General features: G+C 43.2%; 1 protein-coding gene across 1 annotated transcript in view; it reads right to left on the bottom strand.

The window, feature by feature from the left end:
- ZMAT4 (zinc finger matrin-type 4) overlaps nt 1–20,698 on the bottom strand; it is a gene marked incomplete at both ends in the record, with an annotated part of 97,099 nt that extends 76,401 nt beyond the window's left edge. The window contains one exon of the mRNA XM_083368482.1: nt 20,597–20,698. Coding sequence (XP_083224608.1) covers nt 20,597–20,698 — 102 coding nt within the window. The remainder of the gene's footprint in view (nt 1–20,596) is intronic.
- Nucleotides 20,699–25,108: the final 4,410 nt, after the last annotated feature.

Raw genomic sequence — 25,108 nt, forward strand, 5'->3', positions numbered from 1 at the left:
TTTCAATTAGGCATGTCATCTTCACCAAAATCTGCCTTTCAATTTCTCAACCATTTTCTTCCCAGGTATAAACTCTTCTGTGTTCCTAACTTGGTTCTCCAAACACTTAATAATTTCTTTTGAAGTTCTGGTGGTATTATATAACCTTCCTTTATTGTCTGAGGTGGCTGAAGGTTCTGCAACAATATTATTTTCTGTGACATGTCTATTTTTCTGAAATTTTCCTGACTTTACTCATTTTTCAGCTGGGCAAGCAGCCATGGGAGAAGTTCCCTCTAAAGCATCTTTTTTAAGATTTAATGTACAAGTATCTATGGAGATTCTCAGTCATCCAGGTCATGGTTGCCCCGACAGTGCTTTTTCAGGAGGCAACTGGACTTCCTTGTTTGTTTGGGTTTTTTGAAGACGTTCACTTCTCATCCAAGAAGCTTCTTCAGCTCTGACTAGACAGTGGGGAGTGGAAGGATTTATATTCCTTGTAGACAGCTGGTCATTTGCCTTCTTTTACAGAGTCGTTGAGGCCACCTGGAGGTTTATCTGTGTCCTCAGGGTCACCTGAGTAGTGCAAATGGGTGTGAAGCCTCCTTGGCTGCAGGATGTTTTCTGCCCTGTGTCCCTTTGCTGTTGAAGACAGGAGCAGGCTGTGGGGGATGAGTTTTGTGCTGTCTGCATCTCAAACTGATCTGCAAATGATCAGATGACTCTGAGACACTGCAACCGTCACACATAGGAGTCATTTGCCAAGCGTCTGAATTTTGATTACATATCCACATGGATGCTGCAATAGTCGTAAGTGTAAAAAACAGCCATCAGTCACTTTTTTTAACTAAATCACTAAATGAATGGTTGAAAAGTCAAGGGCTACCAGCACTTGTAAGAAACCAGGAAGATTACTGAGCCTTGGTGGAGCAGTGGGCTAATGCCTCCTTAAGTAACACCAGCTGCCTGCAATTAGTGCAGGTTCGAGTCCCACCAGGCTCAAGGTTGACTCAGCCTTCCATCCTTCCGAGCTAACTTTGTAATAATGCCGCTTGGGGTGTGTGTGAAAGCCCCAATAAGCAGGCATATACATAGAATGAAGGCTACTGCTAAGCTTGTAAGCCGCCCTGAGTCTTCAGAGAAGGGCGGGATATAAATGGAATTAAAATTAAATTTAAATTTAAATTACAGGCAAGTAAGAGGTAATTTTATAATGGAGGGCAAGATATTTATATGCTTAGCTCTTTGTTATCCTTATCATTACATAAGTCTGAGATCAACATCTACCTATAAGAATTTCACCAAAATTCCCTTTGAAAACAAGTTCAAAAGCAAACTACCTTTAATCAGACAAACTGAGAACTAACGGAAAAATGCCAGAGAATAGTTTTGTATAGTACTGGTCTGAACCCAGAATAATGCTAGATTTCCTCAAATGAGACTTCCTATGTAATGAGACATTTTTGCAACTCAGAAGGTGTCTGATGGTAAGTGCAATTTGCAGAAAACCCAAACAATAACTGTTTGGGGGTTTAGGCTCTGCTGTTAAGACTCTAGCCTTAATTAAAATGCAGTGCTCGATAAGGTAAGATGGCAGAGTGTTCATTAACTAAACTTCCTTGGCTCACTGCATTGTGCAAAAATAATCAGAGATTAAGAGTTCCCTGGAATTGCAGTCCACCTTATCATCTGAGGTTAAAGCCGTATCTTCCATAATTTCTAGCTGTGAAAATGTATTCGTAAAGCTCCCCCCAGCATCTCTCATCTCCTCCTTCTCCGTAAAGGTTACCAAATGGGTATAGCACTAGCTGATTTTAATTAAACTTGTCAGTCCTTGTTTTGCTGCCTTGACCTCCTGGCTTTCACAGGCTGAGAAGGGGAGAGAGATAAAAAAGAAAGCCTCGTTCAAAACAGGAGGTCACTTATTTTCTACCTCAGCCTGAAATTCATAAAATAAAAAACAGAAAATCACATTTAAGTTCATTGCCCTGCTTTTGTTTTCTTACAGGCAATGCAGACAGGGGGAAATGGAAATCCATCTAACAAATATTCAGAGACAACAAGAGGTTATTGACCTAGAAAAGAATGAGGGGAAAAAATGTATTCCCAGAAAATTTCAGGAAAATACCTACTTAATTACACATTAAAATTGTTTTTCAGATGCTTTTCCTTGTTCTCCCGTGAAAGGCTGCATACTGTAGCTACCTTGGTACTAGACTTTCAATTTCTTTTCCAATTCTGCGAGAGCTGTGAGAATTGATAACTCTTTTTAAACATGTTGCTTTGTTGGCTGAACCCTTGTGAGGCGCAAACAACCAGGTCTACCCATGAAGAGTTCAATTAGCAGTTTCATTTCTCACATCTATACAGTACACAGAAATTTTTGCAGACTGACAGCTTACATCTGAGTAAGACTAGATAAGGTTCAATGGCATTGAAGAGGGTTGGACTTCACTCTCTTGTGCCCACACAGCGATTCCAGACTGTTTCCTTGTTGGACTCTTTCCCTTGACTTGGCCAGTCTCCCTTCAACAACTCTGCAGTATTGTAAGCAGTTAAATCCAAATGCATACCTCATGCTTAGACAGATAGACAGACAGACAGATAGATAGATGGATAGATGGATGGATGGATGAATGGATGATACAAAAGATGATAGACAGACAGACAGAAGACAGATGATGGATCAGATAAACAGAAGGTACATAGAGACATGCTTACACACACACACACACATCAATAAATGCTTCACTTTGATTATCTTTTAAGCTAAGTATCTCCTCAAAACTGTTGGCCTGCAAACCCTGCCCTCCAAGCAGGCTACTTGGGACTACTCAGTCTCCTCCTGCAGAACTGATAATGTGGAAGATGAGAGATTTACCCCAAACCCCTTGTCATAATGCCTCTGCATGGCACTCTGCATGGCTTGGGAGCTTCAGGAGTGGCTTTGGCATGCCCAGCTTTTAGGAGAGTCCAGTAGTATGCATAGATTTTTGTCATATTGCTGGTCTCTTTCAGCTTCTGATTGTTGGGAGAAAGCGAGCAGAAATAGTTTCTCACATCTCCCTAATCTTGGAAACTCTTGGCCCACTCTGAGGAGACTCCAGATTTTTTAGAGAAGAACAAAGGGGATATGTTGCAAGATCAGTTGTTGCCTACACTCTAACTGTTGCCTACAGTTGAGGAGACCGTCAAATGAATAACCTTCCTCCAGACCTTTCAGTCAAGGAAGCCCCAGTTGATCACAAAGACTCCTCTTCATTCAGCCATGAAAGCCCATTGGGGGAGCCTCCGTCCCTCAGTTCAACCAACCTCCCAGAGTTGTTGTGGAGATGGAATTTGATGCTGGATGCCCTAAACTTGCATAGAAGAGGCAAGATATAAACCATCATAATCCTCCAGAGAAGTTCAGCAATATTCAATCAAATTCCTACCGCACGTGTCATAAATCCATTAGCAAAGAAGCAGAAAAGTGCACTCAAGAATCTAGCAAAATCCCTGGGTGCCTGTCTGGGTTTCCCTTGATTAATGGATTTATCTGCTCCATCATGGTCCGTTAGTAGATTGAGAACAAGATGCAATAAACGCAGATGTCCCTAGTGTAATCTGGTCTCCGTTCAGAGCCTTGCAACATGGACATTGAAAGGGGTGTCTGTTATGTTTCTTTGGCATATATCTTCATGGAGTTTAAGGAGCCTTTTAATAGAACGGACTGTTTTCTTCTTCAAAAGCGACACTGGGGACTGCTTTGGAAGAAGAAATGGCTGCCATCAATGGAGCCTTGCCACCAGGAAGTCAAGCTGCCATTATTTCTGACAACGGAGAAGGAGTCAACACGTGGTAGAACATCTGCTTGGTATTAATTGCTTTTTTCAAAAGATGGTTGAGTTTAGAACCAATGTGGTCTCTTCCCCACTCCCCCCACCCATTCCTTAACAAAAACACAAACCAGCATCCATCCACCTCCTTAAAATTCTTGGAAAATCTTCTCAGAATGTTTTCAGGGCATGTCAAATATTCACCATCTTCAGATTCTTATTTTGTAATTCAAGGAAATAAATCCAGCTATACTGAATAGTTGAATATTGAAATAGTATTTTTGTAATTCAAGGAAATAAATCCATCTATACTGAATAGTGGAATGTTTAAATAGTGAATATTCAGTAAGCCAGAGGTTATATTAGGCTCAAAAGGACTGTGATCTTTGTGCTTAAGTATTTATGGTAATCTAGCTGTCATTTTAGCAAATTGTGTAAAGCACAGCATTATGTGTAGCTATAACATGATTTCCTTGTTCATAGCATAGCATGTTATAATAATATAGAAATGTAGTTTTGTTAATCTGGGTTTACAATTGGTATATTGCATGGATCTAACAAAAATTAGCCACTTTCATTTAAAAATCCTCAGACATAATTCAAAAACCAAAGTAAATTCAGAGTGAATTTCTACACTTTAAACACTAGATGTTTGGGTTGACCAAGATATAATGTGTAACCAAGCAATCAGGAAAGATCAGCATATAAAAAAGGGAAAGAAAGCAAAATAGAGTCTTGTACATTACTAAACAATTGCATTATTCACAAGAAACAAAATTTCGCTTGAAAGCCCTGGTGACAAGAGTCATACGGAGAGTCAGAAAGGTTAAATGAAGAAGCAACTTTCAAAAAAGGGAGAGAGAAATCAGATAGCTAAGATGGATAATGAAAAGAGCCAGAGAATTCGCGAAAGAGGCTGGCTATTGTTGCTTTATTAATTGCAGAAAAGTCTGTGATCGGGCGGGATACATTAAAAGCAAGGATGCCAGAAGACCTGATAGTTTTTATCAGGAGGCTTTAAAATGTACATGAATAGGGAAAGAAGTGCGATGAGGATGCATTCTGTTTACATGTTTGCTTCATGGCATCATTCTATGCTGTGACCTAGAGTTGAGATGGTACCCAGTTAATCAGATGTTATCCATGAGGACTTGGTTAATGCCCCTGGAGTAAGAGAGTCCCACCTTCAAGGGAACCCATTATAAACTGACCACAGATTTTGAGAGCCTAATCCGAAAATACTGCTGTGTTACTGAATCTTTAGAATTATTTCCTTTGGACATAAAAAAAACAACTTGCCATCAATTTCTCCTTCTCAAATTGTTACCCATGCAGAATTGGGTTTTTCCATTTCTCCAGGGCATTGTGGGGGAATGAGGAGAGGAGAGGATAGGATAGGGTAGGGTAAGATAAGATAGGGTAGGGTAGGGTAGGGTAGGGTAGGGAAGGACAGGACAGGACAGAATAGAGGTTGGGAGGGGTCTTGGAGATTTTCTAGTCCAACCCCATTCAGCAGGACACCTTATACCATTTCAGACAAATGGCTACCCAATCTTGTCTTGAAACCTTCCAGTGATGGAACACCCACAACTTCTAAAGGCAAGTTGTTTCACTGGTTAATTGTTCTCACTTGTCAAGAAATTTCTCCTTAGTTCTAGGTTGGATCTCCCCTTGATAAGTTTTGATCCACTGCTTCTTGTCCTGCATTCAGGTGTTTTGGAGAGCAGATTGATCCACTCTTCTCGGTGACAGCCCCTCAAGTACTGGAAGACAACTATCATGTCACCCCTAGTCCTTCCCTTCATTAAATTAGGCAGACCCAGATCTTGCAACCATGTTATAGCCCCTAGAATAGTACAGAAATAGTTGGACAATGCTCGCATAAGACACTGAAAGTAAGAATAAAAGTAACTCCATCCCCACAGCACACATATGGATAATGCCAAAATGATGAACTATCCTGAGCAGCAACTTTTCAAAGCTCCCTCATAGATATAACAAACAGCATAACAAACAGCAGTTACACCTCTCAGTTTCTCATGTGATGACATTCAGCTTGTCAAAAATAGTTCAACACTTCCCTTCACAATGACAAGACTTCACCCATCAACTCTTAAGCATGTGCTGCTACCCTGAAGTTGTAGGACAGCCTTAAAAAAATCAGCAACAGACCTTCCTCTCTATCTGTTGTTCAGCTCCAGAACAGCATTTCTTAAATTCTTTAGCTTGATTATTAATATATTATTTCATCAACAGAATATAGCAGACGTGTCAAACTCGCAACGTCAAAGAATTGCCGTACAGAAGCCATCCAGACCCGCCTACTCCTGTTGGGTCCACTTTAAGCCTGTGAGAAAAAGACTCAGAAAATTTCTGGCATAAGAGACACCTGAATATACAGTATGGTTTCACTTGTTGGAATGCTTGCATCACTGCTTATTTCACCTCAACAAATCTTGCTAAAGAAAACTCCGTGAGATTCATGCGTGGGAGGAAAAAAAAATACAAAGTCAGACAACCAATATGGCCAGTGGTGAGATTCAAATATGTGAACAACTGGTTCTCTGTGTGGATGCTGCTTCCGGAAGTCCATTCTGGGCCTGGGCAACAAACAATTAGCTACCGGTTCTGCCAAAGTGGTGCAAACTGGCTGAATCCCACCACTGAATATGACTCAAGTAAAAGGAGATAATTATTTTAAAGATCGTTTATGTTATTAGACTTTTGCTCAAACTGACAATACCCAGAGGCATCACCTATGACAATACAGCAGTTTTCACAGAAGCAGCTAAAAGCTTGGAACCAACATCAAAGAGTCAAAGAGATGCTTGCTTTGTTTTAATTTGGCAGCCATCACATTTTAATTATCTGTCCTTTCATGATCCCTGGAATGTTATGACACCTATATATTGCAAACGGTTACAGAATACAATCTTTATAAATTGTTTAATAATCAAAACAATTCCTCTTAGCTTATGTACAGTATGTGCATTTTAGGATGGTTATTCAAATATTTTTAAAGCCCTTGGAGCAATATTCAAAGAGCAGCTTAAAAACTACACGTGCATATTAATAATTTGGCTCCACATTAAATATGAGCGCAATACAGCCTGGATAATTTTACTGCAAGTTTTTTCGGGCAGGTATGAGAAACTGTTCTATTTCTTCAAAAGGTGTTGTATATGCGTAGGATCCTAAGTAATGCTGTCAAAATCTGCCTTGTTGTTTTTTCAAAAAAGGTTTCTGCGTTTGTATGAGATTTTCAGGATGCTTGAGAATTTTTTCTAGAATTCCTCTTGGGGGTCCCTTTGATGGCATGATTGTGTTTAGTTGAACCTCAGTAGCACTTTATTTATTTTGTAGAAATAGCCAGGGGAAGTTCTCAATATCTCAAATAGGCTCCATATGAAAAAGACCACCTAGTTCATGGAAGCACCACGGTCCAGCCTCCTTACAGAAGCTTTACAACCCATCTTACGCCACCCTTGGTCAAACTAAATTTATTTATTTATTTGATTTGTATACCGCCCTTCTCCCCAAGGACTCAGGGTGGTGAACAGTGACATAAAAATCAAAAATGTACAAATACAGAAATTGAAAATAAGTTAAACCCTAATGCCCAAATGCAGAAGTTAAGTTACATTAAAACAATAATTAAAACAGAACCCGTCAGACCAGACCGGATTGTTCAAACAGATAGGTTTTTAGGTTGCGTCGGAAGGAGCGACACACAAACACAATGAACCCTACCAAACACCCTTCCATAACGAGAGGTGCCTGTTGTTCAGATTCTTGCCAAGAGAGGCAGCTAAACACACAGACTGTAGAACAGGTGGCAAATGTTGGAAACACTCGGCAGGCATTAGCGCAACCACAGATACTCAAAAAGAACGTGTTTGAGACCGTAAAGAACACTCTGTTGCTTTTCATCCAGTTAGGAGTTGACTCTGTACTTCACAAATCCATTCACCTGCCCTCACATCCCCCTCTCTGGAAGCAATTTTACTGTTTCATGGAATTTCTTGTCAATTTTTATCAGTATTGTTTGTAATAAAAGGAGTAGTTTTGGTAAAATGTTCATTTTCGCTGTCGCTATTCTTTTTCCATTTTTCCAAATCTAGTTTTATTTGTTTTAATAATTTTACATACCGTAATTGTCTTCTTTTATTGTTGCACTTTTACTTGCAGGTTTGTTTTTACTGATAGTTGGTTGTTGTTTTTTTGTTTATCTGTGAGATTTTTAACTATAACTTTAGTCTTTTCTCTGTTAATTTTCAGTCCTGCTACTTCTCCAAATTCTTTAATCTTTGCTAATAATTTAGGACTTGTGTCTAATGGATCCTCCAGTATAAATACCAGGTCATCTTCAAATGCTTGTAGTTTGTACTTTTCGTCTTTTATCTCCATTCCTTTGATTTCTGGATCCTGTCTGACACTTCAACACTTCCAAAGTTAAGATAAATAATTGTGGGGATAACGGACATCCTTGTCTTGTGCCTTTTTTTAATATTGAAGCTCTCTGTGAAATCTCCATTCACAATTATTTTAGCCATTTGTCTATTATAAATTGTTTGGACTATATTCATAAACTTTTCTCTGAAATCCATATGGTTTAGTTGTTAAACCATAAATTGCCAATTGATGTTGTCAAAGGCTTTCTGTGTCTAAAATTATTCTTAAATTGTTCTTTATTTGTCTCTTTGGTAAAAATCCATTTTAGTCTGAATGTATAAATTCAATCAAGAATCTCTTTTGTCTTTCTGCTGTTATTGAAGCAAAGATTTTATAGTCCACATTTAGTAGAGATATTGGTCTGTAGTTCTTTATCAGGGTCAAGTCTGTGTCTTCTTTGGGTAGTAGCGTAATATTGGCATCTATCCATGTATTTGGTATTTTGGCTTTTAGTAATACCTCATTACACACTTCTTGCATTAGTAAAATTAATGTATCTTGTAAACATTTGTAGCCCATCTGGGCCTGCTGTCTTATCATTTTTTTTTTGTCTTTTTATAGCTTCTGTCAGCTCCATCACTGTTATTTTCCCATTTGGCATATTTTTGAAATTCTCTGAGATTTTTGGTAACTTAGCATTTTCTAAGTATTGCCTTATTTTTTCCTGAGGAATTTCTTCTGTATTATAAAGTGTTTTATAAAATTATTATTTTTTTTATTGCATCATTTTGACATTGTAGATCACCTCTCAGATATTGTAGTTTGTTTATCAATTTCTTCTCTCTTTCTTTTTTTCAATTTATAAGCCAACCATCTCCCCGGCTTATTGGCATTTTCAAAAAAAGTTTTGTTTTGCTATTTTGATTTGTTGAGCCATTTCTTCAGCTTCTTTTAGATTTAATTCGTGTTTTATTATCTCCATTTGTTTTTTAAGAGTTTTATGTTGTGGGTCTCTTTGTAATTCTAATTCTAATTTTGTAAGTTCTTCTTTGAGCTTAGCTTGTTGCTTTTTGTCTTTCATCTTTTTTGCCATATAGGTTATGGCTACTCCTCTAAAATATGCTTTTGCTGTATCTCAGACATTTTGGAGTGACGTATCTTCTTTCTTATTTTCTTTGAAGAAAAAATCCATTTCCTTTATGGCTTTTTGTATAAATTCTTTCTCTCTCAGTAAGAATTGGTTTAAACCCCATCTTGCTTTTTTCTTTGTTCCTCTTCAAGTCATCTTTATTCTCAATTTCTTGTATATCCCTTCTTAATTCAGGAGATATCCATATCATGTCAATTCTGGACCATGATTTGTGGCTGTTTGATTAAAATGTATGTTGGGATTTCTTAGGATTTATTTCTCTCCATATGTCCTGTATATAAATTTCTTCTGCCATTCTGAAAAAAGCCTTAGGCAAAATATTCCTTCCTTTTCCCCCTATTTTACCATTCTTGTAATCTAACTTTCCATCTACAATTGCATTAAAATCTCCTACTAAACAAATATTCTGGTACTCCATTTCCAGTATTTTCTTGTGTAATCTTTGGTAGAATTCTTCTTCTTTGTTATTCAGTGTGTAAATTGCTACCATCAATGTCTGTTTTCAATTCATCGTTATTCTTACCATGTGCCTTCGGGAAAAGATAGCCCTGAAATTGACACTTTGCTTGCTACTGAGCCACATTTATGCACCAGTGAATCTTTCATAAGTCTTCAAACTATCATTATTTTACTTCTATCTCTTTGATTTGAACAGAAGGAAGGAAAAACTATATATTTTTGTTACCTATGGACTCAGAATTTTACCTTCTCCTCACCTACTCTTTGGCCTGTTCTCTAGTCAATTTCAAACCAATAGTCAATTTCACAATTCCTCCTAGTCAGATTTACAAGCCAAATCTGCATGGTTTCCATCTTTCTTTTTTAAATGTTTACAAAATTAGTGCCCACTTGCCTTAGCAACGTCCTATAAATGAAACAACACTTTAAAATGCTTGTACTCAGACCTACAGTAAAAGCTAAAAATGTCCTGCGTGAGGAAAAATGGAGCATCTTTTGATAGACAGAAGGTGAAATTCTTGTGTTATCCTTATTTCGGAGATGGCAATTGTTCCTCCACTCCATAATGTAATCCTCCCTTTTAAATTTTTTGACCTAGTTGTTTAACTGCAATTGCAAACTCTAAAAAATCTTAGACCAACAACAGAATTAAAATGAAGATAAGAAAGATTTGCATGGCATGTTGAGAATTGTGCTGGAATAAGATGCTTGGTTCATTCAGTTTTTCTTAAAAATAAATATTTCTAGACATCCTGGTTTAAGCATTCTTACTGGTGTGCAAAATCACATTGCAGACATTTACATCCCAGTCCAGATTCCTCTTGGATCAAGTGACTGAGAACCAACATGGTAAAATACATCATTGTAATGATCAGAGCTTGTTCAGGATTTTGGAGGGAGGGAAGAATCTCAAGCATGACATCCACTCATGCTTGTTTCATTTTCAAAGGAGCATGTGTGTAATCATCTATCAATTCTCTTTGGCTAAATGGCCACAAGAAAAAGTTCAAGTTTTGTGTGGCCCTCAAAAGTCTTCAATGCAGCTTATGAAGTCCTGCCATTGTGTCATGATCCTTCACATGCTCCTTCAGCTTCTCTCCAGAATGATCAGGGAATAGATAAGGTGGACAAGACCAATCCCCAAAGGATCCATGACTTATTGCTGAGATCTCAGGGGATTCCTTTATATCACCTGCATCCTGAACCAAAGGGTGTTGTGGAGCCTGCGAGGATGTGGCTAGGTCCACCTTAACTACAACTGAATGGAGAAATGTCAGATTGCTCGGAAGAGCACTGTGGAGTAGTAGACTTCTCTGAAAGAGTCTCTTCCCCTCAAATTGTGTTGGCATCCATAGGAAGGTTCAGAATAGGCAGCATAGCAGATGCAGCATTGCAATATAAGCTACAGCTAGTCCTTGACTTACAATAGCTCATCTAGTAACCGTCCAAAGTTACAAAAACGGCACTGAAAAGTGATTTATAAGTTTTTCACACTTACAACCACTGCAGCATCCCCAGGGTCATGTGATCATAATTTGGACACTTGGCAACTGGTGCATATTTATGACCTTTGCTGGGTCCCAGGGTCATGTGATCACCCTTTGTGACCTTCTGACAAGCAAAGTCAATGGAGAAGCCAGCCATGGCGGTGCAGTGGTTAGAATGCAGTATTGCAGGCTAACTCACTTCTCACTGCCAGCAGTTCGATCCTGACCGGCTCTAGGTTGACTCAGCCTTCCATTCCTTTCGAGGTCGGTCAAACAAGGACCCAGATTGTTGGGGGGAAATATGCTGATGCTGTAAACCACTTAGAGAAGGCTTAAAGCACTAAGTGTTATTGTTATTGCTATTGCTATGAATAGAACAGGACAGGACAGGGGAAAAAAGAACAGAATAGAGTTGAAAGGGACCTTGGAGGTCTTCTAGTCCAGCCCCATGATCAAGCAGGAGAACCTATACCACGGGTCGGCAACCCGCGGCTCCGGAGCCGCATGCGGCTCTTTGAGCCGTCTCCTGCGGCTCCCAGTCGCCTGGTGCGCGCGCACCTCTCCGAACGGGTGGAGGTGCGCGCGCAGCTCTCCAAACCTTCAAGGCGGCGCTTGACCCAAAGAAGCGGGAACTGGAGGGGCCACGATTTCCCCTCCAGAGGAAGAAGGCGCTGGATGCGGCCGGCTCCGCGGGGAAGGGGGAGCGGCGGCGGGGGCAACGGAAAAGCTGCAGAAACGGTAGGAGAGATGCTGACTGGCGGCGGCCTCGGAGGAGGCGGAGGGGGAGGAGGGAAGGGTGACCTGGCGGGGGGGGGGTGAGCCAGAAGGAAAAGGGAAACTCATCCCGCAGAGCGGTTGCGAAAAGAGGGAGGAGATAAGCCAGCCCGGTACCTGGATCCGCTTCCTGTGTCTCCTCCGCTCTGCCATGATGTCCCCGTTTTGGTCTCCTGGTGAAGTGGGGCTGAGCCGGAAAAGGGGGATGGGGAGACCGAGGGAGGGAGGAAGGAAGAGAGAGAGAGAGACGGAGCCAGCGGGCTCACGAGGGGCAGCAACCTTGCGAGAGGCCGAGAGGCCGCGCGCAAGCCATTAGGACGCGCACGAGCCCTTGGGGAGGCAGGGCGGGAGCGCGGTCCGGCCGCTGGGCTTCCTTTCCCTCTTGTCCGCATCGCTGCAAGGAATTGCGTTGTTTGGGGAATTTGTTGAATTGGAGCCATGGGCTAGTCGTGGTTAAGGCACTTGTAGGCGAAGCAAATCACAAAAGCCCCCAAATCCTTCTAAATGCAGCCCACGGGCGAGCTTCCCAAGTTGTTTTAATTTAGTTTGCACGTGGCAATAGAAATAAGCTTTTTTCCTCCTCAGCGGATCGGTGCGGTGAAGAGGCTGGGCTTCCTTCGGGGGGCCTTTCATTCCTGTACAAGGGGAAGGGGAACTCTCTGTGCTTTTGTGTGTGTGTGTGTGTGTGTGTGTGTGTGTGGCCCATCTGCAAAGCTGCCGAGAAAGGAGAAGCGGGATACTGGTTGGGTGGGGGAGCGGCAAAAGCGGGGGGGGGGAGAGAGAGAAACGGCTCCGCCTTTGGTTCCCCCTCCTAAAGCACAGGGGCGCTAGAGAAAGTTTGGAGTTGGGTAAGGAAGCGCAAAATTCAGGAAGGAAAGCGGGGCGGCGGGCGAACGGGAGACCTGCCGACGTTTGGGGAGGTTTGGGGAGGTGCACGCCGGGGAAAAGGCTGGGAGAGGAGGGGGTCTGGGCTGGGGGGGAGGGATGGGGTGGGGGAGAAGGAGGCTTCCCGGGCTGGGGGGGAAGCAGAAGCGAGGGATCAGGACTCCTCCCGCTTGGCTGCTGCCGCCGCTGCCACCACTCCTACGGCCGCCGCCACCTGCTCTCTCGGCTGGTTGCTTTCTGCTTCTCTCACCTGCCCTGCCCCCCCCGCCTGCCCTCCTTCCTGCCTTCCTTCCCTCCGCCTCGCCTTCCCCGCTCCCGCGTTTTCCCTCTCCCCGCCTCGGATTCGGGGTGATTCCCCGGGAGAGGGCGATGGGATTCCAGCAAGCTTTCAAGCCTTCTCGGCGGTCTCCGGCACGGCTCAGGAAGCGTTTCTGTGCCGCCCGGCCGGAGCCTTTGCCTCCTTCCCTCCCCCAAGTGAGGCGTCCTTTTTCAAGTTGCAAAACCAAGCGGGGTGAAGCGGGCTGTCGGGAAAGACATTGCCGCCTCCTCCTCCTCCAGCGGCGACACCTCCGGTCGGGCCCTGGTGGCGGAGGAGGCAGTGGCAGAGGCGGCCGCAGCACCGGCAGCCTTCCTAGCAGCGGCAGAGACAGAGGCGGCGGCGGCGGAGGAGGAGGAGGCGGCGGCTGCAGAGGCAGCTTCCTGGCGGTCTTCTTCCTCTTGGCTTCCTGCCTCTCCGCCCGCGGTGCAAGCTCGGATGTTACGGGGCTGGCCGGCCCGGACTGGGTCGGGCGAGTCGATCACCTCCTCCTCCTCCTTCTCCCGCTCCCTCTCCTCTCCAGGATGACCCTCCTGAATGTCTTTCCCGACAGCCCGCTTCACCCCGCTTGGTTTTGCAACTTGAAAAAGGACGCCTCGCTTGGGGGAGGGAAGGAGGCAAAGGCTCCGGCCGGGCGGCACAGAAACGCTTCCTGAGCTGTGCCAGAGACCGCCGAGAAGGCTTGAAAGCTTGCTGGAATCCCATCGCCCTCTCCCGGGGAATCACCCCGAATCCGAGGCGGGGAGAGGGAAAACGCGGGAGCGGGGAAGGCGAGGCGGAGGGAAGGAAGGCAGGAAGGAGGGCAGGCGGGGGGCAGGGCAGGTGAGAGAAGCAGAAAGCAACCAGCCGAGAGAGCAGGTGGCGGCGGCCGTAGGAGTGGTGGCGGCGGCGGCAGCAGCCAAGCGGGAGGAGTCCTGATCCCTCGCTTCTGCCTCCCCCCCAGCCCGGACCCCCTCCTCTCCCAGCCTTTTCCCCGGCGTGCACCTCCCCAAACCTCCCCAAACGTCGGCAGGTCTCCCGTTCGCCCGCCGCCCCGCTTTCCTTCCTGAATTTTGCGCTTCCTTACCCAACTCCAAACTCCGCCGGCAGAGGCTCGATCTGCCGTTCTGCAAGCCTCCGCCGCCGGTTAATACCCTGTATTCAGCTCTGGGAAGTGGGAGGGAGGGGGAGTTTGGGGGGAGGGGGAGCTCCACGGTGCAAAAATAAAGCCCTGCCGCTCTTCGTGTTGCTTGCCCGACTGGCTGTCACGGGACCAGCCCTGCCCCCATCCACCTCCAGTATGGATGGCTCTGCCAAAAGAAAAGCAGCCGAAGCAAGTCTCCCATTGAGAGAATGGGGCGGCGGCGGCTTGCAAAACGGCGGATCCAGCCTCTGCCGGCGGCAGAGGCTGGATCCGCGCTCTGCAAGCCTCTGCCGCCAGCAGAGGCTCGATCCGCCATTCTGCAAGCTGCAAGCGTGTCTGCCGGCAGAGGCTGGATCCGCCTTATGCAAGCCTCCGCCGCCCCATTCTCTCAATGGGAGGCTTGCTTCGGCTGCTTTTCTTTTGGCAGAGGCCGCATAGCCATCCATACTGGAGGTGGATGGGGGCAGGGCTGGTGCACGTTTTGCCTTGTTTTGCGCATGCGCGTGCGTGCATGCACGCGCGTGCACATTTTGCGGCTCCCACTTTTTTGTGTTTGTGACGGAACCGGTTCTGAGTGGCTCTTTGCCTTTTTCCGGTTGCCGACCCCTGACCTATACCATCTCAGAAAGGTGAATGACCAGTCTCTTCTTGAAAATCTCCAGTGATGGAATGCCCACGATTCCTGGGGGTAAGCTATTGATTGTCCACACTGTCGGGAAGTTTCTCCTTAGTTCCAGGTTGCTTCACTCTTTGATCAGCTTCCAACCATTGTTTCTCATCCTTCCCTCTGGTTCTTTGGTGAACAACCTGACCCCCTCCTTCCTTGTGGCAGCCCCTCAGATACTGGAACACTGCTATCCTGTCTCCCCTATTTCTTCTTTTCTTTAGACTAGCCAAACTCAAGTCCTGCAGCCGTTCTTCATATGTTTTAGTCTCCAGGCCTTTGATCATCTGTAGTGATTCACTTACGTAATGTGGCAAGAGAGGCTGTAAAATGGGGCAAAGCTCACTTAACAAATGTCTCACTTAGCAACATAAATGTTGGGCTCAGTTATGATCATAAGTCAATGACTACCTGCATATGCCTTTTGTCCATGTGCAGAGGCATTGCAACAGTGAATCCACCATCTTTCCTGTTTTACACATACACTTCATGGTTGTCTCCCCTGCAACTGAATTTAGCTTGACTCCCCATCCACCCACCCAAGTTGCTCGCCTGAGAAGTGGGCCAAAAGCCTGATGCCCTGTGATGAAATCGAAGCTGAGATGAACTGGAGTGGCCCTTCCTGTTGTTGTTGTTAGCTGCAAAGTCATGTCCCACCCATCGCGACCCCATGGACAACGTTCCTCCAGGCCTTCCTGTCCTCTATCATCTTCTGGAGTCCATTTAGGCTCAGGCCTACTGCTTCAGTGACTCCATCCAGCCACCTCATTCTCTGTCGTCCCCTTCTTCTCTTGCCCTCAACCTTTCCCAGCATTAGGCTCTTCTCCAGTGAGTCCTTCCTTCTCATTAGGTGGCCAAAGTATTTGAGTTTTAGCTTCAGGATCTGGCCTTCTAAAGAGCAGTCAGGGTTGATCTCCTCTAGGACTGACCGGTTTGATCGCCTTGCAGTCCAAGGGACTCGCAGGAGTCTTCTCCAGCACCAGAGTTCAAAGGCCTCGATTCTCTGGCGCTCATCTGTATTCTTCATCTGTATTTCCACTCACCCACCCACCCAAATTGCGACAATTACGGCCTTCCAAAAGTGCAATGAAGCTGAGCAATGAAGAAATCGGCATATTAAAAACAGCAATGAAGCAATTAGTGTGCTTTTTAAAAAGGAAAACGGTAGCATATAAATTGATATATTCTGATACAGAAGACTGCCTGGACCAAGAAAGCTGTGATTATAACATTTTTAGAGGAATTCCAGCCCAGTACAGTTAGTTCTGCATTCAAAAGGAGGCAACAAATTATTATAAAACAATTTTATAATAACTGGGTTTTTTTGGGGGGGGGGGCGAACAGGGATCAGAAAACAACCAGCGTGGAAAAAAATATTGTAGGCGCAGTATGCAATCTTATTACAGCAATTCAAGACGGTAGCGTGCAATGCAGTTAGAGAACAAGTTTGGCAGTAAAATTACCATATAAAAAAATTATTCTTTTGTTTTTCGGTGGTTCGTTCGATTTGCATTTGATTGGCTCAGCTCCTACAAAGTCAAATTAGCGTGCCAGTTCCTTTCTATATCCTTTCTATGCTTTCAATACTTCAGAATCAGGAGATTTTCTGTTTCCTCCTCTCTCTTTACTTGAGAGGTGAAAAATTAAGATTCACCTTTATTGCAGAGAGGGAGAACATTTTCCTGATCAAGATCTGCACTCAAGGAAACCAGGGAGATGAGAGACACGCAGCGGACAGGTGAAAATGCAACGAGAGTTTGCATCACTCCTGGTCCTGCACCTTCACCACTACACCTTGCCAGCTATCTAATAATACGTCAAGTAAGCAATGGAATCTACTTGCAGTCTACATTCATTCATTCATTTAATTTATTTATTTTATTATTTTTAATCCCATTTATATCCCGCCCTTCTCCGAAGACTCAGGGCGGCTTACAATCTAAGAAGCACAAATCAATGTGCTTAGCAACAGCCTTCATTCTATGTACAGTATATGCCTGCTTATTAGGGCTTTCGCCCCCCCCCCAGCGGCATTATTACAAAGTCAGCTTATTGCCCCCCAACAATCTGGGTCCTCAGTTTACCTACCTCGGAAGGATGGAAGGCTGAGTCAACCTTGAGCTTGGTGGGACTCGAACCTGCACTAATTGCAGGCAGCTGGTGTTACTTAAGGAGGCATTTGCCCACTGCTCCACCAAGGCTCTTCACACAAATAGGCTTTCTGTAAATCAGAAAAAAATAATGCTGCTTTCGGCTGCCTTCTCAGGAACACCTTGCCAAGAGCCAGGATAAGAAAATGACAGAGTTGGAAGGGACATTGGAGGTCTCCGAGTCCATCCCTCGCTCAAGCAGGAAATCTTATACCATTTCAGACAAATGGTTGTCCAATCGCTACTTAAAAATCTTCAGTGTTGAAGCACCCACAACTTGTGGAGGCAAGTTGTTCCACTGATTAATTGTTCTGTCAGGAAATTTCTCCTTAGTTCTAGGTTGCTTCTCTCCTGGATTAGCTTCCATCCATTGCTTCTTATTCTGCTTTCAGGTGCTTTGGAGAATAGGTTGGACCCCCCCCTCTTCTTTGTGGCAGACCCTCAAACATTGGAACATTGCTATCATGTCCACCCTAGTCCTTCTTTTCACTAGATTAGACATATGCCCAATTCCTGCAACCATTCTTCAACCCTCTGCCACCACCCAGCAAGTCAATGAGCATGTTAAGCGGTCAAAGGGAATGTTAGATCCTGTTGCCACCACTCATCAACGACTGAGCTTCAGATACACACAATAGGAAGCAAAATAAATAAATGCTGCATTGATAGTTCCACTGATGTTGGGCTTAGGATCTTCCATAAGGATCCAGCAAAATCCAGGTTGGACTCTGTGCCACACACATAGCCATATAACTGTTGATCGTTTTGAAATTTGAGCAGGAGAATAAATGCTAATATCACACAAATTAAAAGAGAAAAGCCATCTTTCCTAAATATCAAAATGTTCACTTTCCATATTCATCACATTCCTTACAGTTCATCTCCTGCCTCCCCTAAGCAACTCGAAAATGTCCCACTCTTGCCTTGACCAAAAGAGCTGAAAATCATAATTTAACCTGGGTTACCCATCAGGTCTTTTTCTGCAATACAGTACACAAACTGCAAATGCATATTAAATCAAAGCTCGTAAATTTCCAACAATCATCCCCAAAGATGAAAATATCTGCTCTGCCTCTTGAGAAAACTCTAGCACCTACCTCAAAATAATGCACGGATGATTGGCTAATGATAAATGTAATGCAAAAGTCAGCCTTCAAGCTTACTATTTTTCCCCCCTTTCAAGCCTCTTTTTTAAAGCTGAAAATAGTAGGCTACTGTCAAAAAAGAACAATCTGAAAGGGAAGGGGTACTTAACTCTCCCTATTTGCCACTATCCATAGAAACACTCTAGTTGTATCTCCCTCCCTTTTTCCTCTTCCCAGAAGAAAATAAATTTGGGGAAAGTAATTTGAAGAGGAGGAACAGCGGGAGAAGAAATGGCTAAGTCATTGAATGTTCTAAAATTCAATATATTAAGGTTGGCCCATCTTTTCTCAGCCACTGGCCATGGTGGGTGAAGAAGTGATCAGTCGCAATTAGAAGAAGACATAGGAAGGGCCCTTAGAAGTCATCTAGTCTCACCCCCTGCTTGAGCAGAAGACCTGTACCATTTCAGACAAATTGCTTTCCAGTCTCTTCTTGAAAACCTCCAGTGGTGGGCAAGCCACAACATCTGAAAAGCTGGGATTTTCTGTATTTCTCTTGCTTCTGTTTCACCAGCCATACCATCATCATAATAAAAGGGCTACAGAGCTTGACAAAGATTGGCCAAGTGGAGGAATTCCTAAGGTCACACTCCACAACAAGTGAGACATATTATATATATTTTTTTCTACCGATGGACAAAAAATGTCTCTGTTATGAAGTGATACCACTTTTCACTTATATCCCTGTATAAATATATTATGACCCATTTTGCATTACTCTGCAGATTAAAGAAAGCTGCTTGAGGAAGTACATTTAGTTTTAAGCATATGCTCTTTAAGCATGTCTCTTCTCAAAAGGAACTCTTCCAAATGTGTTTGCTGTCTGAAGATGCCCGCTTAAACAACACTTTTGAGCTAAGATGCATATAGACATTCAGAACATGAGGAAACTGGCAGAGAATGTGTTAAATCTGGCAGAGAGTATTAAATACTATGTTATCAGATGACAAATTATATCAATCTGTACTGAAATTCTCAGAGATCAGTTTGTAGAAACACCCTTATTCCTTTCTTTCCCTTAACTTCCTGGGAAAGCATTAATTATACAGCTTTAGCAAAGTTTCTCCAACTCCACTTGTCATCATCAAATTTGTTCTCGGCAGGGATAGGTGATTTTTTTTTCCAATGGACACATGATCAACCTTATCATTATTATCCTCATCCTCTGCAAAAGACATGATGATGAAAAAATAATAATATCACAAGAGTGGATGATGGAGATAAAAATATCATACCATTTTTGTAAGTTTTAAAGATTTGATAGTGGCTTCATAAAATCAGTACGTTAAGTTTATGCTGGTCTATGACTGTAATAAAGAATTGATTTGATACCATATGTTAAATATTTCAGAAGGTGAAACACAGACTTTGAAGAGCTATCCTCCTTACTACAGAAACCTAAACTAAAGCATCCCAGACTTGTGCTTGTGTATAACAATACACAAAAGAACTGGACCTTATTTTATGTGACAATTTTTCAGGTGACAGTTCCTCTTTCATTCTTCTCTTTTCCAGCTTGATGCCAAGTCTTTAAACCATTTCTCCACTACTGACTTAAAACATCTACGTAATATCACCCAACCATCGCTGAAGTGGTAGAAAACCTATCTTTTTCGGTTTGCACAATAGTGTTGGGATGATTCTAGGAGACCCTAAGTAAGTTAGTCCCTTGACCATCCTCATTGTCACAGGACATGTTCTAGTTTCCCTGAAGCTTTCTCGAAATTGATGCCACCCTCTTGATTTATTGATTTGAAATCAAGACGTCTTTGTTGAGGACTAAGGGAGTCACGATAGCAGTGTTCCAATATTTAAGAGGCTCCTACAAAGACAAGGAGGTTAAATTACTTTTCCAAAGCACCAAAAGACAAGACAAGAATGGATGGATGGAAACTAACCAAGGAGAGAAAACAACCTAAAACTAAGGAGACATTTCTTAACAGTGCAAGCAATCAACCAATGGAATAGCTTGTCTTCAGAAGTTGTGGGTGCTCCATCCCTGGAGGCTTTCAAAAAGAGACTGGACAGCCATTTGTCTGAAATGGCATAGGGTCTTCTATTTGAGCAGGGGTTGGACTACTAGAAGACCTCAAAGGCCCCTTCCAACTCTATTCTATGTTCAACCATAAAATGAGGACCGTCCTGCTTTGTCTATTTCCTTCAAACCCACTGTTTGATTACCAATTTCCAACAAACCTAAAACAACAAACCAGACACCAGGTTTTCCCGCACTCTCCAGCGTCACACGCCTTACCTCATAGTGAGCCACACGCTGTGATTCTGATATTAGCTGAGCGCTGCATACCCTGCAATAACTTTCTGTGAATAATTCTTGATCGATCTCCGATGACTTCATCTGTTTAAGAGAGAAAAAAAATGATCGGGAGGGTGTTATGATCACCTCCTCAGCGTGTAACTGCGGCAGATACGAACTACGGTTTACATCAACCCTTGAAAAGCTCTGACTAATTTTCTCCCCCCCCCCTCAGGGTGTGTACGTCACAATTAGTCAAAATGGGCATTCTAACTGAATCAGACTTTACAAGGAAAAAGAAATGCCTCTTAATTATGTAGACTGTCAACTCCCTGAAGCCTCAGCTGTCAGTGAGCTTTTAGAAGTCTTGTCAATCTTGGGAGAACTTCGAGAAAAGGACAAGTTATAAGTGCAAAAGTATTCAGTGGAGCCAAAGTGACAATGCATTCGAAGTTGAATGTTAAGTTTTGTGTCAACCCACAAGCATTTCAAGACTGGGGGGGGCGGGATACATCTTGCCAATCAAATATAACCAGAGGGAGAGTCCATGTGATTTTTTTTTAATGTCATCAAATCTTCCTTTCTCAGAGGCTGCTCTGCCCTGAGGTTGGAGAGGGGTTTGTCCTTTTCCCCCCAACTTCATCCAGATGGGGGTCTTGAGTTGAGTTGCTTTTAGAAGATCATGCAGGCTCTGAAAGTCTCAGAGGAGCCCAAAGCAAGCAATTAATTAACTTTGGTTGAGACCCAATGAACAACAATTAGATGCAATGCCAATTTTTGTATTCTGTGATTTTTCATGTTTGGAGGACAGAATGAAAATGTGGAGTCCTTTTTTTCCCTTTAAAGTCCCAAAATGTGCTCTCACTTCCCCCAAAACTGAGGAAGTGCACTAGAAAAGTAAAAATCATTTTTAAATGAAGAGTTTTATCATTTTACTATTAAAAATTCTGAAACAAAACAAAAAAAGACAGCTGCTTGCCTGTCTCTAGATTGTCTTCTATGTTCTATTTTAAAATAGGTTTATTTGGTTGTAGCTTAAAGCAATATATTGTGCTGAATGTCTAGTGTTATTTTGACATGGATCTTTCTACTTGGATAAAATAGGATAAGGTGTTTATATGATTTTGGTTTGGTTACTAAAGGAATTTTCCAACATAAATTGGGCTAAATACCATACCATACCAGTAATCCTCAACCTACAACTGTTCATTTAGGGCAGGGGTGTCAAACTCAATTTCATTGAGGGCCGCATCAGCATTGCGGTTGCCCTCAGGGGGCCTGGTGGGTATGGCCTGGGTGGGCGTGGCCTACTGGGTGGGTGTGGCTAGAGTGCATATGGCCTACTGGGTGGGCGTGGCCAGCTCTACATCGTTGGCATCAAGGGTGCCTATGGGGGCCTGGGCAGGAGTGGGACAGATCTGAGGGTCTCTGGCAGGAGGAGGGTCTCTGGGCCAGGGCCAAGGCAGTGGGGGCCGTTCCCTCACTGTTTCCAGGATGGCTTCGTGGGCTGCATGAAACCACTTCGCGGGCCGGATCTGGCCCCCGGGCCTTGTGTTTGACATGTCTGATTTAGGGATAGTTTGAAGTTACAACAGCACGGGAAAAAGTGTCATATGACCAGTTTTCACACTTATGGCCATTGCAGCAAATCCAAATTTGGGCACTAGGCAACTGGTGAGAACATTGCACTGCAATCCAGTTTATGGCATTTGCACTGTCCCAGAGTCACAAGCAAAGTCAATGGGGAAGCCAGATTCATTTAAGAATTGTGTTACTAACTTCAGAACTGCAGTGATTCATGTCACAACTGTGGCAAGAAAGGTCATAAAATGGGGCAAATATCTTAACAAATATCTTTCTTAGCAGTAAAAATTTTGGGCTCAGTTGTGGCTGTCAACTCTGCTAACATCGGATGTTCTTGCTTTGACAATATATGAAAATGCAGCCATTTCCCCTTAACTTGTGTGTTACTTTTAGAGTTAGATGATGCTGGGGGGGGGAGGGGAAGAGAAGGAAGAATGTGTATGGGAATTAGTTAGACATAACCACCTCATAGTAGAGTGTTTTTTCAAGGCTGTTTGAAATAAGAGATGATAAGGAATGGCGGGTTGGAGAACTGGAGGGAAGGTCGGCATTTCAAACTAATTGGAGAATGTGATTTAGGACTGTTAATTAGAGGAGGGAATTGTGCTTTGATATTATGTGTTTAGGGGAGGAGAATTCAGATTTTGCCTTCAACCACGTACATGCCGATGCCATGCAACTTGAATAAAGAGTTTCATGGGTCGGAACCGTGACACTTACAAGAAAAAAGTTCTCCAACCACATCATTGCTTCAATGATGCTGTGCCTCTGTAGTTCTTGGGAGACCAGAAAAAAAGGGGTGTCAGTTTTGCTCCCCTCCCATAACTCACAAAAATTAGCACATCAACTGTCACAGAGAAGAATGCTGCTAGAACCCATGGCTTCATCATCTTAGCCTGTTAGTCCTACATTCCTGGATCCAGAGCTTCTCTGAAGCCTGTAGGACAGGGGTCTTCAAACTTGACCCTTTTATGACTTGTGGACTTCAACTCCCAGAATTCCTCAGCCAGGCACACTGGCTGAGGAATTCTGGGAGTTGAAGTCCACAAGTCATAAAAGGGCCAAGTTTGAAGACCTCTGCTGTAGGATTTGATCTCTTCAACCCTGTATGAAGAGCAAAGTTAATAAGGAAGCAGTTTGCTTTGTTATCTTCACCTTCCTAGATTCCTAGAAGACTTCCAAGGTCCCTTCCAACTCTGTTATTCTTTATTTTTTTCACAGTCCCAGAGAATTAACATCCATCAGCCACAGGAGCTGAAATGCTCGTCTGAGCTCAGAGCCTTTCCAACTGAAGCAATTTCTGAACTTGGCAAGCAGAAGGGGTCTGATAGCACCTTTTCCAACTAACAAATGTTATTAAAAGGCATAAACTTTCATGCTTATTTCAAGCTTTGCTCTCCTTTTTCTCTCGGCACTTTCCTGCCTTAAGCCTCTTGGTTATGGATAAGTGCTATAGAGGATAAGGTCTTAGGCAGCAGACTTAATGTGCAAGTAATCATCTCTCCAGCCACAGAATGTCCAAAATCTTCTTTACTGAATTTACTGAAGTGAAAGTTTAGCTGCAGAAATGTCAGCAACTAAACTACTTTCCACTAGAACTTATTTACCTCCTAATACCTTAAGGCAGGGCCTGTTATAATTTCTTTGTGATGGCTTTACTGTGAGCAGGCATGTTTTATTAGTTTTTTAGTTTAATTGAGAATGACTGCAGGTGTCTATTTGCAAAACCTTCTCCTGAAGCCTTATCACTCCAAGAACATATTCTTACGGGTTGTTCTGTCACATCACAGAAGTTAATAAATTCCCTGAAAAGGATACACATACGCACGCCCAACCATCATTTGCCACTAAAGGCTTTGTTGGAGCCAGCTGGGGGCATCCAACTGTTTGTAACTTCTTTCCTTGCTGACTGAGCATCTCCAGAGATAAATTGGAGAGCAAGAATACCATAAAGCCTTGAACAGCACTAAACAGCGCAACCGTGCTTTAAAATGTTGGGAAAATGGCATTTTTTGGAAAGCATCTTGCAAGATCCAATCATCCCTGGAAAGAAATGAGTTTGGGAGGAGCCAGGATATATATATATATATATATATATATATATATATATATATATATATATATATATATATGTATGTATGTATGTATGTATGTATGTATGTATGTATGTATGATGTATGTATATGTATATGTATATGTATATATATATATACATACATACACACACACATACACACATGACAAACATTTTTCCCTTACAAAGCCACTGCCCAATTTGGTGCCCCTCTTTGGTTTTCAACTGCCCTCCTCTGAACAGCCAAAGGAATTTGGGACTAGATGTTCCATAAGGTAAAGGTTCCCCCGCACATGCGTGCTAGTTGTTTCCGACTCTAGGGGCCGCTGCTCATCTCCATTTCAAAGCCGAAGAGCCAGCGCTTGTCCGAGGATGGAACGCTGTTACCTTCCCACCGCAGTGGTCCCTATTTTTCTACTTGCATTTTTTGCGTGCTTTTGAACTGCTAGGTTGGCAGAAGCTGGGACGAGTAACAGGCGCTCACTCTGTTACGCAGCACTCAGGATTCGACCTGCCAAACTGCCGATCTTCTGATCGACGAGCTCAGCGTCCTAACCCACTGAGCCACCACGTCCCTATAGATTTTCCATAGTATATGAGAAAGTCCATTTTTTCTCCCCATCACTTCCTGTAGATAGAGTCTTTGTATTAGAAGGAATTTATATTCGTGCAGGGACAGTTCTGAGATTTATGCAGAATTTTTCTGAACGAAAAAGAGGGTATGTGTTACTTGAGACCCAATAAGGCCAGTTAACTGGGTTTAGGCACGTCTAGTGACTGACCTGCATTTTTTAATCATCAACTGGAAGAGAGTCCAGCTTAGACAAGCCAGCTTTCCCAATTTACTTTTGCAA

The sequence above is a fragment of the Vipera ursinii genome (genome assembly GCF_947247035.1).
Source record: "Vipera ursinii genome assembly, chromosome: 8".
NCBI lineage: Eukaryota > Metazoa > Chordata > Lepidosauria > Squamata > Viperidae > Vipera > Vipera ursinii.